Source organism: Cyanistes caeruleus, chromosome 1 (assembly GCF_971803275.1).
Source record: "Cyanistes caeruleus chromosome 1, bCyaCae1.hap1.1, whole genome shotgun sequence".
NCBI classification, from domain to species: domain Eukaryota; kingdom Metazoa; phylum Chordata; class Aves; order Passeriformes; family Paridae; genus Cyanistes; species Cyanistes caeruleus.
Window position 1 is genome coordinate 34382737 of NC_141701.1, and position 16793 is coordinate 34399529.

General features: G+C 35.8%; 1 protein-coding gene across 5 annotated transcripts in view; it reads right to left on the reverse strand.

The window, feature by feature from the left end:
• Positions 1-16793, reverse strand: part of PREX2 (phosphatidylinositol-3,4,5-trisphosphate dependent Rac exchange factor 2) — a 173208-nt gene that overhangs the window by 55854 nt on the left and 100561 nt on the right. For all 5 annotated transcript variants that reach the window (XM_086885723.1, XM_086885719.1, XM_023920933.2 and 2 more), the window contains 7 exons: positions 13159-13381; positions 12598-12805; positions 7472-7651; positions 4656-4750; positions 2623-2705; positions 2201-2291; positions 830-958 (listed from right to left, as the gene is read on the reverse strand). In XM_086885723.1, the coding sequence (XP_086741849.1) occupies positions 830-958; positions 2201-2291; positions 2623-2705; positions 4656-4750; positions 7472-7651; positions 12598-12805; positions 13159-13381 (1009 nt within the window). The remainder of the gene's footprint in view (positions 1-829; positions 959-2200; positions 2292-2622; positions 2706-4655; positions 4751-7471; positions 7652-12597; positions 12806-13158; positions 13382-16793) is intronic.

A 16793-nucleotide genomic window follows, 5' to 3' on the forward strand; every position in this document is an offset into this window, starting at 1 on the left:
CAGCTAAACACACACACAAAAATAATTTAAAGCTAGTCCTAAGCTTTTGTTCCCACATAGAATCCTAGCACAGGCATTTTTATAAAAATAATCTTACTCTTTATTTCTGTTTATTTATCAAGCAGCACAGGAAATAAAGCAGGAATTACAGGCAAGATATTCTGGAGGGAAAAGGCCAGTTACTTTCGTATAAAGACAGGGGAGAAAGTCTAAAACCTCAGCTCACACTGTCACTTGGTTGTGAAGCAGAGCAAAGTACTTGGTAACTTCTATACAGCACTGGAAGGGAGGCAGAGGAGCAGTGGAGTGATAGCATCAGTTGGGATGGATTAAATGAAAACCATGGTCTTGTAACAGAAAGAGAGAGAATGAACAAAGACCAAGGTACAGGACAAAATCTATGGAGTCTTTATCTTTCCAGTTAAACAGGGGGAAAAATAGCTAAATTTCAATAAGAACTTCATTTTGGTGTATCAGTCCCATGAAGTTTTGTGATAAATCAGTTAAGTCCACTGGACTTCAGTAGCAACTGAAAAACCTACCACATTCAACATATGGTTCCTTTGTTTTCACTTGTCAGAAGATTATTTTCTCTTCAAAGGACTATATTTTCTTCAGCATCTAAAGCCAACAGGGTAAGTACAAGACAGCTGAGATAAACTCCACCAACTCTGTTACTGAGAGTACAACCTATCTATAGACTACACTGTGTTCCACAAACCTTGCCTAGAAGCAGCAGGAAGCAGCTGTGTATCTCTCCCCTTCCCTTCCCTTCTCCCTGTATTATTAATGAAGTGCTTATTTATGATGGTGTTGTTTTTACACTAACCTTCTACAAATTTTCTGATATTCTGGGCAAGACTCCGGACACTGCTGGGGAGGTTCCAAGGGTCTTGCTTGATGTGGAGTCGTAGCCTCTTTGGACAGTTGAGCTTTGGTTCCATTTCTTGCTGAAACTCTAAGCAAGGACAAAAATAGTATTTTTCTGCTTAAGCCTCCTGAGAAAGTCACAGTAAGACATTGTTTTTTCTTAAATGTTTGCATTGTTCAAGGAGTTGGCAACTTATTCAACTCTAGTTGAAGCTATGGTGACAGGTCTAACAGTCATCTAAGCTCCCTGCTTAAGTCTAAGGAAAGAGTGAGCTGCATCCCCAAAAATGATTCTTCCTGAAGCAGGTTCATAACACAGAAGGTGTATGGTAAGTAGGACCCTGGAACTTTTAGAGGCAAAATGATTTCAATCAGAAAATTATATTTATACCAAAATAACTTACAGGAAAAAACCACCAATCAGAAAACTCAAAACAAACAAAAAACCCAAATAAACAAATAACAAAAAACAAACAAACAAAAAACCCATAAAAAATGAAAAAAAAAGTTAAAAGGAAGTTATGTACTCTTTTTGAGCAAATTCATTTAGCAGGTAGCAATTCAAGCTTTGTAAAACCTTGTAAACAGGGTAAAAAACACACTCTGACGACCTAAAACCAATATTCTTTGCGAAAAGACATGTAGGGTCAATACATCTTAATATTGATATTAATAAAACTATCTGTTTCACATTGAACTTCTTTCTTTTTTTTTAAAACTCAGTCTACTGAAAGAAGTTATTTCTGTTTTTCATCACTTATGACTACCACCAGATGCTTATTTTTACCCTTCGACTTAAGCAACCATACAAGTGGTAGTGGAATTTACATACAGGGTATTTCTTTTTAACCAATTAGTTATACTTATTTATAAGTATATATTTGGCATAAATACTGCTGTGACTATAAATCACAACTTATTTATAAATCCACTTCAAACATAATATAACCACAAAAATAAAATTTAAAAAATCTGGCATTAGTAATAAAAAGGATCAGGAATGACTTCAGTAGTTGTGACAAAAATGTATTAAAACACCTGCAATATAAAAAACTGCTTCTTGCTTCAAAAATCTCATGAATACATCAGTTCAGAATCTAAATTTTAGTTGATTTTGAAATTTTTCCTACATTATGCAATAAAATTTAAGGAGCCAGTTTGCAGCTAAGAATTAGGATCTATTTAACATGAACTTCAACAATCAGTTATGGCAGAATATACCAAGATTAAGCAAAATCAGTTCTTTAACAGCAGCTCAGGGAGTGAGCAGCCATTTCCATGTACCCTGCAAACTGCCTTTTCATTCTCAATAGCTGGAATTAAATGTTACCTTGAAGGCCTCGACCTGGTGTAAAGTATTTTGTCTGCTCAAAGGCCCTCATCACAGCTGGTCCTTTCAAAAGATTGACAATTGAATCGACCTGTTGGGATCAAGGTTCTGTGAGAAACATGTTTTTTACAGCAGCAATACAAATATTTTCTGTAAGAAATGGGGACTACTGACGAGCAACTTTGGATTCTTTCTTACCTAATGGCTCTAGTTAAAGTAACAAACCAGAAAATGTTAGACTAAATTTAAGGAGCTGTTTAACTTGCAGTTTTGGACTATTTACAGAAAACTGAGGGAAAATGAGTAAATACATACCAGCCCAGTAAACAGTGGGAAGCAAAATTAAAAAGAGGTATTTTTCTAAAGACATCTTAGCTCAAGCACAGACATCAGTGTCAAAGCCAAGAAAAATAATCTCATACTTGACCAAAAAGATGCTCCAAGCAGCTATGGAGCTTGTCCTGTTTATCATGGGAGATTCGAACACTTATGGGAAGCTCATCACCTGAAAAATATTTTAAAATGAGAAATTGTTTAGAAGCTTCAGCATGTTTTCCAAAACCTTTGCAACTTAGATAATCTGCTTTGCACACAGACTGATGTTTACACTGTCAGGACTATAGTAACTGTTTTATCTACATAATTTGCATTTATTACTTACTCGATAATACAGAAATATCTCTTAAAGAAATTCATATTCAAAATCCAACTGGTCATGATTCTGGAAGATGCTTTAGATGAGCCTGCTTGAGGGGAGGACTAGACAAGATCATCCCAAAAGGTCCCTTGAAACCTCAACAATTCTGTGACCAGAACATACAATTCTTCTCTTCTGGAGAACATACTAAACTCCAGGCTAAATGGCCAAGTGTGAACCCAATGTAGCAGACCACAAAGTCACTGAAACCCATTCAGTGCAAAGTTTTTATAAGGACTCTACAGATAATTCACAGTCCTAATGTTCTTACTAACAAAACGGTTCTGAGATTTTAGTAATTCAGCAAAAATACAGCACCCAAATCCTGTATTTGATATGAAGCTTTTAGCAGCACATACCACATGAAAAGTGAATAAAGTGCAAAAGAGGAGGACTCTTAGGTCACTGCCTTGTCACTTGCTGTTTCAGACAACAGGTGATACACCTCAAACTCTTTCAAAAAATGTTTAAAAATTCAGCTTAAAACTGGCTTTCCTCCTTGATGTTGGTGACAGACAAGAAGTAGCCACTTGATAATGTATGATTCAAATTTATTCAAGGTTAATCTAGACTCGTTTTTCTTATGTCAGTGAAACACTTTAACAGCACTTTTCTTTCCTTGATTTTTTTTTAGCTCATTTAGACGTCCTTACAATCATTATACCTCTTCACAGGATTTTAATGGCAACACAGCATGGTGCCCAAGAGCTCTGATCTAGAGTTAGCCAGGTTAACTTTGGAACCAGCTGAAAATTAAGTCAGCAGAGAGTGTGAGTTTGACTGAGCAGCAATATTTGCCATCTAAAGCACTGTATCTGTGCTTGGCTAGCAAAAACATGTCCTTTTAGGCACCTCAGATGGTACTTCAGCTTGATGCTGCACAACAGTGTATCAGCTCATTTTTATCTAAAGCTGAAGATACAGACCCTGGGTCTCCTTTTTTATTAACAATTCATTATGTGCTTCATCCTTTACTCTGTATTAGCTTAGCTATGTATCATTTCTGGAAATGAAATTCCGTCTTATTCACATTACTCTGCATTATTCACAAGGTATCTCAGATACCTTACATAATGTCTTAATACTTTCCTGTTCCAACTGAAAATATCTCTCCTGGTACAATGAGCAATAAAAGTTTGCCTTCGCTATGGCCAGGCCTCGCTAGTGGGCCACATTCAACTAATATGCTCAGTTTTTTCTTTCCCTAAATCATTCCCAAATGATAAATTCCCAGCTTAGAGCAAATATTTTTTTTATTATTAGTCCCTGAGTATATGACCTCCTTCTCCATGCAGTTAAATTCCCATTCCTATTAGCAGCTGCAATTACTTAAATCCAATTTGTCATGGCATAAACAAGAACGTGCTTCCATGTGATCTCACATTCCTTCCTACAAGAGCACACAGCCATTTCCTGCTGTCTAGGTGCTGACACTGGCTAGGACAGCATTCCACACTCACCTAAAATGCTCCTAACTCTGTGCAACACAATGCAGTGTCAAGACATGAACGACATGAAAAGCAGTGATTCCAGGAGCTCTAATACAGTCTATTCACAGAGATAATGGAATGCTGACTCTCTTTTACAGAAGGATTCTTAAGTGCAGGACTAGCTAGGCAGAAGCAAAATTATGCACTTCTATTACTAAGAAGGATGTAATTTTTAAAATAAAAACAATAAAACTGCCAGGCAAATTAAAATAATAAAATTGAATAAAAGAAACAAAGACAGATTCATAGATCACTTTTCTAAACATACCTGAATCCATTTCATCACTGTGAAAATAAGAACTGCACTGACTGCTACAAATGCTGGTGAAAGAGGCAATGGAGTTCCTATTGCTGTTGCAGTCACTTGAAAATTAAACACAAAACAAAAAAAAGAAATAAAGCTATGTCCTTTAAAATAGGCTCTGTAAAAAAAGTTATGGAAATTATTTCCCTTTTCCCATCCTAAATTTGATGATGAGAAGGCCTGTGTAATTCTTTATACATAATAAATATCCCTTTGCTTAGGCTTTCATTTAATTTGCAGTCCCGGTAGGACTCAAAAGAACGGATTCCCAAAATAGATGCTTCAATTATCTTCCTTCCCCTTACCTGTGAACAAGTACTTGCAGAATAGTAATACAGAATAATAATACATTCAATAATAGCTGAATGCAAAACAACCAACTTTTCTTGCATGAGTGGCAGTTTTTGAATCTGTGACCTCAGATATTTTAGTTACTTCACATTTTGTCCTGATTCATAGCTAATACAAACACTGAGTTTTTACAACTTGCACAACAGAGTCTCACTGAGGGTTTACAGGAGATTTGATTCATTTGAGTAGCGCCAAAACTCAAACTACAAACTATTTTCCATGTCAGTCAAAACAGTTCATGATCCCATCTGTTCCAGCTGTTCCTTTTTATTTAGACATGTACAGTCAAAACTTCTATGCATACAAAATTTCATCCACATTGGTTGGATAGGGAGATTTGGGGATTTAAATTTGTAATTTTTTTCTGCTCTTTTCTCTCAAACACAATTTTTTCTGCACAGAAAACACACAGAGAAGTACCTAGTTCTGCAGCAAAACCAGAGTAAAACACAGACATTTGTACTAAAAATTCTATGAAGATACATTTGAATTCAAAGTCTTCAGTGTTATTTAGTCATATGAAAATCATTTTGTTTCAATGCAGGAAATGCTTAAGTAATTATCCAGCAGAGGGAGTCTTAAAAACCCAAGTGAATGTAAGATAATGTAAAAGTGTACCTAAAGGATGTTTATACATAATGATATGTATCTTATGATTCAGATGTACCCATTCACCAAGATTAACATATCCATTCTTAAAATAGCACTGCTGTTATATGTGTGCTCCATATTTGTTTTCTTTATTTGTGTAGATGCAGAAGTGACTTTTCACTAATTTAGGCAGAGCGACTTGCATTTCCTGGCTAACATCCATGTTTTGGACCTGTAGTCAACGAGGTAAGTGAATGAGTTAAACTTTTAAATGAAGCAATATGATGTAATTACAATCATAACCATTAAGTAGATGAAAAGACATCAGTAACAACATGTTCCTAATAGCGGGTGAACAGTCCCAAGGAGTATTAAAAATTTCTGGCTAGATATTAAGAAATGTTTTCTAACTAACTCTATTCACTTATTGAAGTCTCCAAAGGGGAGATGAAGGTTAATTAAAACTGGGTTGTGCAAAGCATGAGAAAATAAAACACAGGAAAATGAGAAACAGATTAGATGCATTTGCTGTATCATTCTGCATGATTTTTGTGTTGTATTGTAAGGTTTAGAAGGAGACCCTACACAAAATGAGAGCATTATAATGGCTGAAATTAGCCAAACAGTTCCAGTAATAACCACTGTGGCATTATGAGAGCTGGAGGTCTTAAGTATTGACTAATACAATTATTTAAGCAGAGAAAAAACTATTCCAATCTCACTCCAACACAATGCACAAAATTTATGATTATTCTGTATATGGAACCCTAGGTTTTATTATTCCTATAGAGTCAGAATGAACTATAAAGGACAGGAATCAGAAAAAAGAAAATGTTTTGAACCGAGCTCATGCCCTGGGTCACACCTTCTTTCTCCACATACAAATCCTGTGCTGGCTGGGAAACCTCCCGACAGGAGCAAGCACACATCACAGGAGCAGCTCGTGAACAGTCGGTTTGACACATCACAAACATGCAGGAAACTCTAAATGCTCTTCTGCTGGACCAAGAACTTTGCCTGTGTTCATTCACCATGTTAAGAACAAGACAAACTTAATCTGTGCAAATAATTTCTGCATTTATATCTGTATAGTTTTCTTTCTATTCTGATGAAGGGCTCATATCTACCAGGCTGCAGAAATCAAATATAGCTTAGAAAGAGCTCTCAGCAACACAAGGTTCAGCAGAAAAATGATGAGCCTACTGAGCTTCTAATTTCTGAGCATAATAATGAACTATGATACTGAACAAATAATGAACATTCGTTTTACTTGCAGCTAAAATTTAAATTTAGTTTTAATATCATGTAGTTAACCAATTCTCTCTAAGCAAGATAGTATAATCTATATAAGAACTATACTTGCTATAATTACTCCTTCCTTTCCAAAATTCTTTGTATTCTCATTCACAAGAAACGTGATGCATTACAAATTCTAGAGGTGAGTTGATGCTACAGTATTTAGAGTGAAAGGTGAGAAATATATGTTGATAAACAGTATATTTTTCTTTAGTTCAGGAAGAATGGTGGCTGTATCACCCTGCTTTCCATGGTAGATATTTGATTTGTTGTTGGAGACATAATAACAAGTTATTTCTGGTTTTTATAGGACAGGTAATCTAAAGTTTTACATCTCTGGTTGTGATATCCTATCCAGATTTGGGAAACTAAGACCTAATAACTAATCTGTACTCATATAACTTTATTTTACACATCTTGAGGCTAGTCACTCCTCCATTAGTAATGTCAGAATCATATTCCAATGGTCTTCATAACCACTTGATACTTTACAGATTTCTGTACTTGATTCAGTTGAAAAATAAAATATTTTTAATAGTTACCTGTAAGAATCCCTGTTACTGATGGTATCATGACCAGAATCTTCTTGTTCATCCCCTGTTACACTGAAACAGACTTTCTTCCCATTCCTTTCACCCTTTTCATTGTCGCTGTCTGCTGGTATTAAAGGTTCAGGCGTTTTACGTTCTGATTTGGGAGAATATGTTATTGAAGAAAGAAGGCTGTGAAACACACACACACACAAAAAAAAAAGGCAAATTAATGTGAGCTAGCAACAGTATAACATTTCTCATCACCATTCTCCAACTATTATTCTATAAGATGTGAAGGGAATATCTTAATTCAGTAAATATCTATTTGAAACAAGGGAAGGAAGTGACAAATTCTGTTGTTAAGAAGTCCAACAGTGAAACGCATTAACCTTACCAAATACTTAATCATGTGTGAAAGTAATGATTCCAGCTGGAGAAGAAATACAGCACATTCTTGGACACTTGGGGTCAAACTGCATATTAACATAACTATTTTTAAATATGAATCCTGCACGTCTTAGCACAAATCAAGAAAACAAACTGAAGAAACTGTATGTCTGTGAAAAGTAATTTCCCAATTACTACTGTACAAGACATGCCAGTGTGCATCAGAAATTATTCTACTAGGGCATTTTAAAGATCTTTATTAACATCTCTGTGTACTTACTGACATTCAAAGTGTCTAAGCCATTGTCACTAGTAAAACTGATGATTAACATACAAGCGTCTGTGACGAGCACAAAAGTGACATCCAGCCAAGAAGAGAGAACAGTGCAGATTGCTACTTTTAGAACATGCAGAAATACTGGCAGTGAAAAATTCATGTTCTTGGATGATTAATTCATACTGAGCTGCTCTAATTTACTTTCAAGATCAGAACAGCAATAATGGGCAATTGTCCTTTAATTCCTATTTCCCAAACACTCCATTAAAATCACATTTTCAAATTAATATTTGGATTTCAAAAGCAGCATTTTTCTTGCAAAAATTTCTTGCTAACTACCTGAAATCAGAGGAGACTGAACTAAGCTTCTTTTCCCCCTTGAATTACTTAGAAATAGTAGCAGGGTTTTTTATTGAAGGAGCTGTAAGAATGGTCAACTGGCAATCTTCCTACCAAGTACATGGCAGGATTCAAACATATGTTAGATCTTCTTACACAAAATTCTTGCTACTGATGGGAATGGACAGATAGATTTTATCCCACATATAGTTAAAGGTACTGATCTGAACTGCAACTGGAATACAGAAAAATGATACTAAAGGTATAATTTCACTAGAATTTAAACTCACCCCTCCACTAGACAGACGTCTTTTGGGCTACATGATGCCTTAACACTCTGTATTAGTAGGAAATCACAACTCAGTTCTTTCCAGTAACTGGCAAGCATAATTCCATGAATACAGGAAGAGAGATGGGGCCCATATTTTACATCAGTGTTCAACAGTTGATCTCATGCTAGAGATTGTGATTTTGAGTTTGTCCTATAATAATGTGTTATTGAAGCAGAAACCCTAAGAAACCTTTTTTTCATATCTATAAATCTTATTTTCTTAGTAAGAAATATGTAAGGGGTTCAAAAAATGATTAGGCAAATTCATGGCAGATCATTCTAATACTGTTCTTAAACCAAAAGATCCATTCCAAAAAGACCATATAGTTCTGCCTTCTGAAAAATGAGATGAGGACAAAGATGAATCTCTACTTTTGCTTGTTCTTGTCTTCCCACTCCCATCCACTTAAAAATAAAAGTTCATTCTAGTAACTTCTTGGGGATTTTGTTGTTGCAAGAAAATAATCAAGAGTAAGAAACAAGCATAATGAACTGCAATTTCAGCTCCTGAAAATATCTTCCCTTGAGTAATTATTTGTCAAGACACAGACAGACTTCTTTTATTCTTTATCCCCTTTTTTTATGTGACTGTTTAGTCACTGCTGCCAAGACCTCAGTAAAAGACTGATTAAGGTAGCTGGATCTTTTCCTAAGGGGGCTTTTCCATTTCTCTCAGCAAGCAGGCTCTTTTTCTAAGGAAAATTTTTCTGCTGAACTACTGTGAATGGAAGATAGAACCTTGGATTGCCAAGTTCTGGAGCAAGTAGGTACCAAGGTCACTGATGTGCTCTTAAAATCTCAGTCCAGGGAGTTTAAAATAAAAGCCTGGATACATCCCCTCCCCAGTAATCATGCTTAAATTTACTTTTGTTTTTCTTCCTAAACACAACACATGCACAACACATTTTCTCCAGAAATGGGCCTATCCCAAACAAAATTACCTTAGACATCTAGCTCTCAAAGGGGAAACACATGTGTGAATAGTGACTAACAGCTGGAGAGTCTCTCTGAAGTATATTTCAATGAAACAGAGAAATTTAAATCTTAAAAAAAAAAAAATCCTCACCTGTGGAATTATTCCTATGGGCAACCCAAGTCAACACAACTACGACAAAGAAAACCTGCTATGGTTAGTCAAAGAACTAAAAATGGCAGTAACAAAAAACCTCTTTCAACCTCTGACCTTCTCTGTCTCTTCCTCACTCCACAGAGGCTTGAGAAATGTTCAAGCCTCTTGCATACGAAAGATATCTTTCCAAAAAACAGCTGGGATTGTGAGAGAGCACTGAGTGCATGAGAACCAAGAACACAGTAGAACCATATAGAAAACAATTTGAAAAATTACTTATTTCTGTGTAACACCTAGCAGCAACCTGGGGTATCTGCAGCATCACTAAAGAATCATTGGGATACTATTAAACTATTTGAGTGTGAGCACAGTGGAGCCTTGAGAGGCTGTGGAAGGGGGATACATATTCTGTGTGTATTTTTCTCTCTCTCTGTCAGAATTACATCCCTTATCCAACCAAACCTCATCAGCAAACCATCACATAAACTCTTATGCAGACAATGCTAGAAGTACAAAATCTTCTCTTAAATGTTCCCTTGCCATAATCCATAGGCTCTCACAGACCTGCTCTTCAGATGAAACATTCATTTTTCAATTCACTAACAGACAGAAGAGGCTGAGAAGATGACACTGCCCCAAGGTTTTGTGAGCTGAAACATAGGCCGATACTGACCTCAACACAGAGACCTCTAGCAACATGAATGAGCAAGTTTTTCAGCAGTAGGTATAAAGGGTACCAAACAGTATTCAGTTGTTGAATTTTACTGTCACACAATATCAACATAAATTAAAAATTGTGACAGATAATATGCTCATATTGTCTGTTCTGAGAATAATAAAATATTAAACATTATTAAAATATTGTTTAGAATAATAAGCAATTCAGTAAAGAATGACATTAATTTTACTGCTACTATGCCACAGCAGAAAAAATAAATTCTACTGTTTTTATAAAAACAAAAAATTAGTATGTTCAAGCATTTCCTCCCAGCTGTTGAAGTACAAAAATTTCTAATTCAAGCACAATTGTCAGATTATCTATTGTGTCACTCTATCTTTTGTTTCTTAAGTCCTAAATCTCAAGAGTTAATTAGTATCTGTAACTATTTTCTAATATACCAGGTACTTCTGAACTGCTCACTCTTCCCTGTTCAGCACTTTTAAGTAGGTCTCTTGGCTATCCTGTTTCCTCTATAAAACTGCTTTCCTCTACAGTAATTACTCACTGGCAGTCCACTCCATGTCCATGAGGAATAAACCATGAAAAGCCTCAGTCTTCCAATCAGCCAAAGGTAAAATTTGCTAAATACCTCTGTGCACCTAATACAAGATCAGCTACAAGGTCAGTGTACAGGAAATTTAGGAATTAAAAAAGTGAACCCTTGTGTTTACTGTCAAAACTACATGGCTTTTAAAATGAATATATGTATAGACATACATATATTCCTGTACACACAGTTTTTCTGTGAGTGTGTATATTTATATATATATTCATACAAAAGAAAGGCTCAGAATTTCCTGTGCTTTTGCATCACAAGCTCAAGGGAGTGGGAAGGAAAGGTGTGGCATACTGGCAACTGGAACTTCCTGAAATATTGACTAAAATTCCATATATAATTTTCTGACTTCCACAAGGAAGAGAGACAACACAGGCTTTAAAGACAGTTGTTTTTAAGTATACCCAAGCACTGAAATTATAATGGATTAAATTAATTGATTCAATCTTCAGCACAATAATTATCAGAACTATGTAAAGGCACAGAAAACAACATTTTCTTAAAAATACCGAGTCAATTTTTGCCTCCATTCCAAGTTGCAGTATGTGATGCATTGCAATTCCTTATTACTACATAACTATTACAATTACTGTGAGAACAGTAAAAATAAGAAATCAAATTCTTAAGTACACATGAAAGGAGAAATCAGTCTACAATGTTCAAGATAACAGGAGAAACAATGATACACCACTTCTCTGAACTGGAGATCATGACAGATTGCCTTTTAAACTCAAAAAATTTTGCTGTTTTCATTTTCAAAATTAATTTCTGACATTTGCATTGCATATGGGATCTTTCAAAACTTAAATACATCTTACCCTTCTTCATCCTTATCCCAAGACACTAAATAGCCCAGAAATCAACCCACTTCCTTTGCAAATGAAAAAGCAAGTTATAAATCCTTGTCCTGAATTAGGACTACCTATGAGGAGACTCTGAGTCTCCCACATTCAAGAGTCAGTGATTCTCCTAATCACTCAAAGGTGTCTCTCCCTAAATCCACAGTTCTTCCTTAAGGTTAACTTGGTTTTGAAAAACATCTGAATTAATGCTCTCCCTATAGATGAGTAATGCGTTCCTCAAAAATTCATCTGTGGGACTATTCAGCAATACCTGAAGAGTTCAATAAAAGCTGTTTTTATACCTCTGCCCTTTGTTTCCATTCTTAGTGAAATTGTAGGTGACATTGTGTGCCTCATATTTTCCCCACTTCAAATTAACTTTGCCACATTCTAAAGAAAAACTAAAAACTGGGAAAAAACTACAAACTGTGGGGAAAATAGTAAGGCATGCTTCAAAAAGACTAAAATACAGCATTACCTGCACTTAAATTCTTTATTTCAATTCTATCTGAAGTCAGCATTGATTCCTATGCTACACAAAAACATTGTCCAAATTTATCGTTATCTTTAATAGAAAAATTAAAGGCAAGTCCAGATGGTAACATTTACTTACTCATCTATTTGGCAGACACATGTTTCCACCTCTTTCAGTGCGGCTTGTAATTTGAACAGCAATTTTTGATAGACATCTTGTGTTTCTAAGTCTTCTTCTTTCAAGAGGTACCTCAGACCGTGGCCCTCTTGTTGCCCAAGAGATTGTCCTGAAGGGGCAGCCATAGTAGTAATGGTATGTTGGACATAAATCATGGGATTCAGTTTACCTGAGAATAATCCAAAGGGATTTCATCATCATCATCATCATCTTTTTTTCAACGTACGTTTTGAAGTTAGTAAAACTAACACACACTGAAATATTTTTCTGTTTAAAAATTCATGTACTTATTTAATTTTGCATTTTATATGCATTTCAAAGTCAAGCTATTTAGCAAAAAGTTATTGTGAAATTATGACTACCCGTTATTATGCTTTAAAATAAAACTAAGACTCAAAAGCAGGGTAATTTCAGAAAGGCTTATCCTTAATTTTAATATTTGGACTATAAACCTAAACTGATTACCTTTTAATACTGTATCAGAAGCACTGGAAGTAGCTCTTTCAAGCTCAATTGACTTACCTTGATCGGTGTTTTTATTTTCCTTTTCATGGGAAGAATGTTTTCTGCTGTCTAACTGTACACCAAAGGCACTACCAAGGGAAGTTGAGGTCTTAGGGTAAGACACTTCCATCACATTGATATGGCAATTGGTTGGGCAGAAGTCACTGCTGTGAAGTGGTGAAATCTTTGACTTAGCTTGTTTGAAGGTAGGCCAAGCTCTGTTTTTTAATACTCTTGAAAACTAGAAGCAAGAAAGAAAATCTAATTTAGATTATTGGCTCTTCTCGTGTACCTAACTAGAAAATAAAAGCTTAAAATATTTTAGTCATCCTTGACTTAAGGTGTCTCAACTTTGTAATTGCCATCTTTCTCTAAAAGGGAAAGAAAAATATTTTTCATTTTACATTTTAAAGAGCTTGTTTTTCTGAAGAAAATTATATTTTAAGAAATAAATAGCTTTGTAAAAGAGAAGAAGAATTTATTTCCCATGGAACATAGTAAAAAATTAAGTGTCTTTCTGGGGAGCAAATCTGGAACTGCTGTACTGCTCATGACATTTATAAACACCTGCCGATGTTTTCAAGCCAGTATTTTTCAAAAAGTCATGAAACTTTTGTCTGAAGTTATAATGAAGACAAAATCAGAAGGTATGAATTCTGTATTTCATATTCAGGGACGAGGAGGTCCAATTTAATAATATCTTATCCTCCTGCATTAGGAGAAACATTGCCAGGGGTTGGAGGGAGGTGATCTTGTTCTTCTCAGCACTGGTGTGGCCTCCTCTCGAGTCCTGGGCCCAAATCTGGGCTTCACAGAAATAGACATGGGCATATTGGAGAGAGCTCACTGGAGGTGAGCCCAGCAAAATGATTCAGGCACTGGAGCATCTCTCCTGTGAGGAAAGGCTGAAAGCTGGGACTTTTCAGCCTGGAGGAGAGAAAGCTCAGGGAGAAACACATCAATGTATATTAATACCTGAAGGAATGGTGCAAAGAGGACAAAGTCTGGCTCTTTCCAGTGGTGTCCAGTGCCAGGATCAGAGGCAATGGGCCCAAACTTAAACACAGGAGTTTCCTCTGAATATCAGGAAACACATTTGCACCGTGAGGGTGATCAAGCACTGGCACAAGTTGCTCAGAGAGTTCAGGGAAGAGAGGTCAGATCTCCCTCCTCAAAGATGGTCCTGGGCAACCATCTCTAGCTGGTCCTGCTTAAGCAGGGTTAGCTGGACAATGTCTGAGTGACATTAGGAAGCTGATGAGAACTAGTACATAAAAACTGAAAATTCCTAATTTTACAGACTTTCCTAGCCCAGCGCCTCTTCTCCCCACTATATATCAGCTCAGCAACGAGGAATGTTTTCTATGGTCTAATTCTAGTACAGTGCTTAGCCACATCTCCTTGACTCTAACTTTCTAAATTTTGTGCAGAGTCTTGAATAGGCTCAGAGCTACTTGATTTTTAAGATGAGAAGATGTCAACCCAAAATGCTGAAGACTGAACTGGACACTCAGCAACATCTACTTCAGAACCAAGTCATGCGATGAAGCTCTTCAACTGGAAAAGAGATTTGTCAGTCGCAAGTAGGATTTTTGTCAATATGTGTTGTTTCCAGGGCAGTTTGTTGTTAGAGAAGAGGTTTTTTCTGGCAAGATCTAATCAGTGTTTTAATCACAATATCTCTCCAGTCAAAATATTACACAGACCTACTTCAGCTATGAACCACAGCTCATGCATAAGAATATTTTCAAAGTAAACTTGCAAAGCTTCTTCACTAATAAATGTCAGTAAAAATTCGAATCAGTCAACTATTTACTAACACTTCAATTGAATTAAGACACATCCCTTTTGCAAAGTAAGATGTTTTTGTACTGGGACTTAAATTTCTGTTTATTTTGATGTCATATTACTTCAGTCTGATGAACACTTGTTGGGATAATTACATTTGAATCTTTAGATCACAACAAGATCTGGAGGGTTACAATAAATCCAATTATGGAGTGGTTCAAAGGCTGAAGAATGTACAAATTGTTAAGAAGGGTACTAAGGACATTCAATGATAAAAATGTTTCTGCAAGTAGTACATATTTCACATCTCAATCTCCCACACATCCTGCTCCAGAGAGACCAAATGCTGGCTATGATTTAATCAGGTCAGAAGTCAGGACCAAAATTCTTTTCATATATGTGTTGAGAAACATCTGGGATTCATGGCACTGGAATCAAGGTCTATTAGGAGCAAAATGTTCTGATAATAATAATAGTAGGAACTGCAGAAATCTACAAGACTTGCATTTATAGAATTGAAACTTTCACAGTAAAACCAGGAACCAAGCTGGGCTCAGGCACTCCGAAAGTCTCCTGTAACTATGGTTACCTTCACCTTGCCAAGAAAATGACACATCTATTCCTGAAATCCACTGCATTACTAATTGTCATTAAAAGCTATAACTGTGAAACTACTGATTTTTGAGCAGATGAAAGTTAAAGTGTAGTCTGTATCAGGAATATCTGCTTCTAGACAGTGTAAGAACTATGAAAACTTCCCTGAGGCTGTTTGTTTTACATCCAGCAAACACAACAAAATTTGATTTACTGACTTGGCCTCCTCTGTAGAGGCTGTCTATCATAGTCAAATTTTTCAGCTACAGAAAACATATAAATCACCTGCTTGTTACTTGAACTTTCACTATTAATATGAAAACTAATTAATTTTGGTTTTAAAAATGATATTTTGAATTTTAACCAAATTGAAAACATGGAGGTTTATCATTCAGGCAAACAATGGAGAGATCAGATGTTTGCTAAAACAATGTCAGGATTCTTTTGATGTATCCATTGATACAACTCAGTTTATTCCATCTCTTTTCAGAGAGCACCTGGAAAAATCTGACAAGTTGCTTTTTGTCTTCATCCTGATGACTACAGAAGCTACTGGTATTCCTAACAGCTCTCCCTACTTACCTTTTAAAAACTTAAAAATCATTATCTACTATTTTAAATCCAGCTTCTGCACATGTGTGAAGCTTCTGTAATCACTTTCATTTTCCTTTGCTTTTTTTTCCCCCCAATTTTTACTTATAAACTCTCAGAACAGACCAGTTTGGAAATGTCACAACTCAGACCCCCAAATGAGGTAAGACAGGTCAGATCCACTTTTTTTGAGCCTACTTCAAAGTAATTCACCTCCCCACAATTAGGTTGCATGGGAGAGGAACTAGGAATCTGGATGAGAAAATGAGTTTGCATTAGCAAAATGGCAAACAGTTGATTCATTTACACCTTGCCTGGTTAAACAACTGCAAAGAAATGCACTGACAGCAACTACAGATCATAGTCTGGGCTATTTATTCATTCACATATCATTAATTTAGATCTTAAGAATATGAAAATCAGCAGCTTCTCCATTTTTCCATGCTATTATGTTTTATTAAACCAAGTGAAGGCAATAATTAAAAGAGATGTTACCAATAACAGTTATGCTAGGGCCTAAAAGTTGAATAAAAGGGTTAAAATTTGGTATTCAAGTTGCACTAGAAAGAAAAAAAAAACCCAGTTCTGTTATTGCTACACTTTTGGCTAACATCTGCAAATTCACTAGAGTATTGATTTAAGACAGTTACAAGAATAATGGCCCTTTTGCAGAAATATGC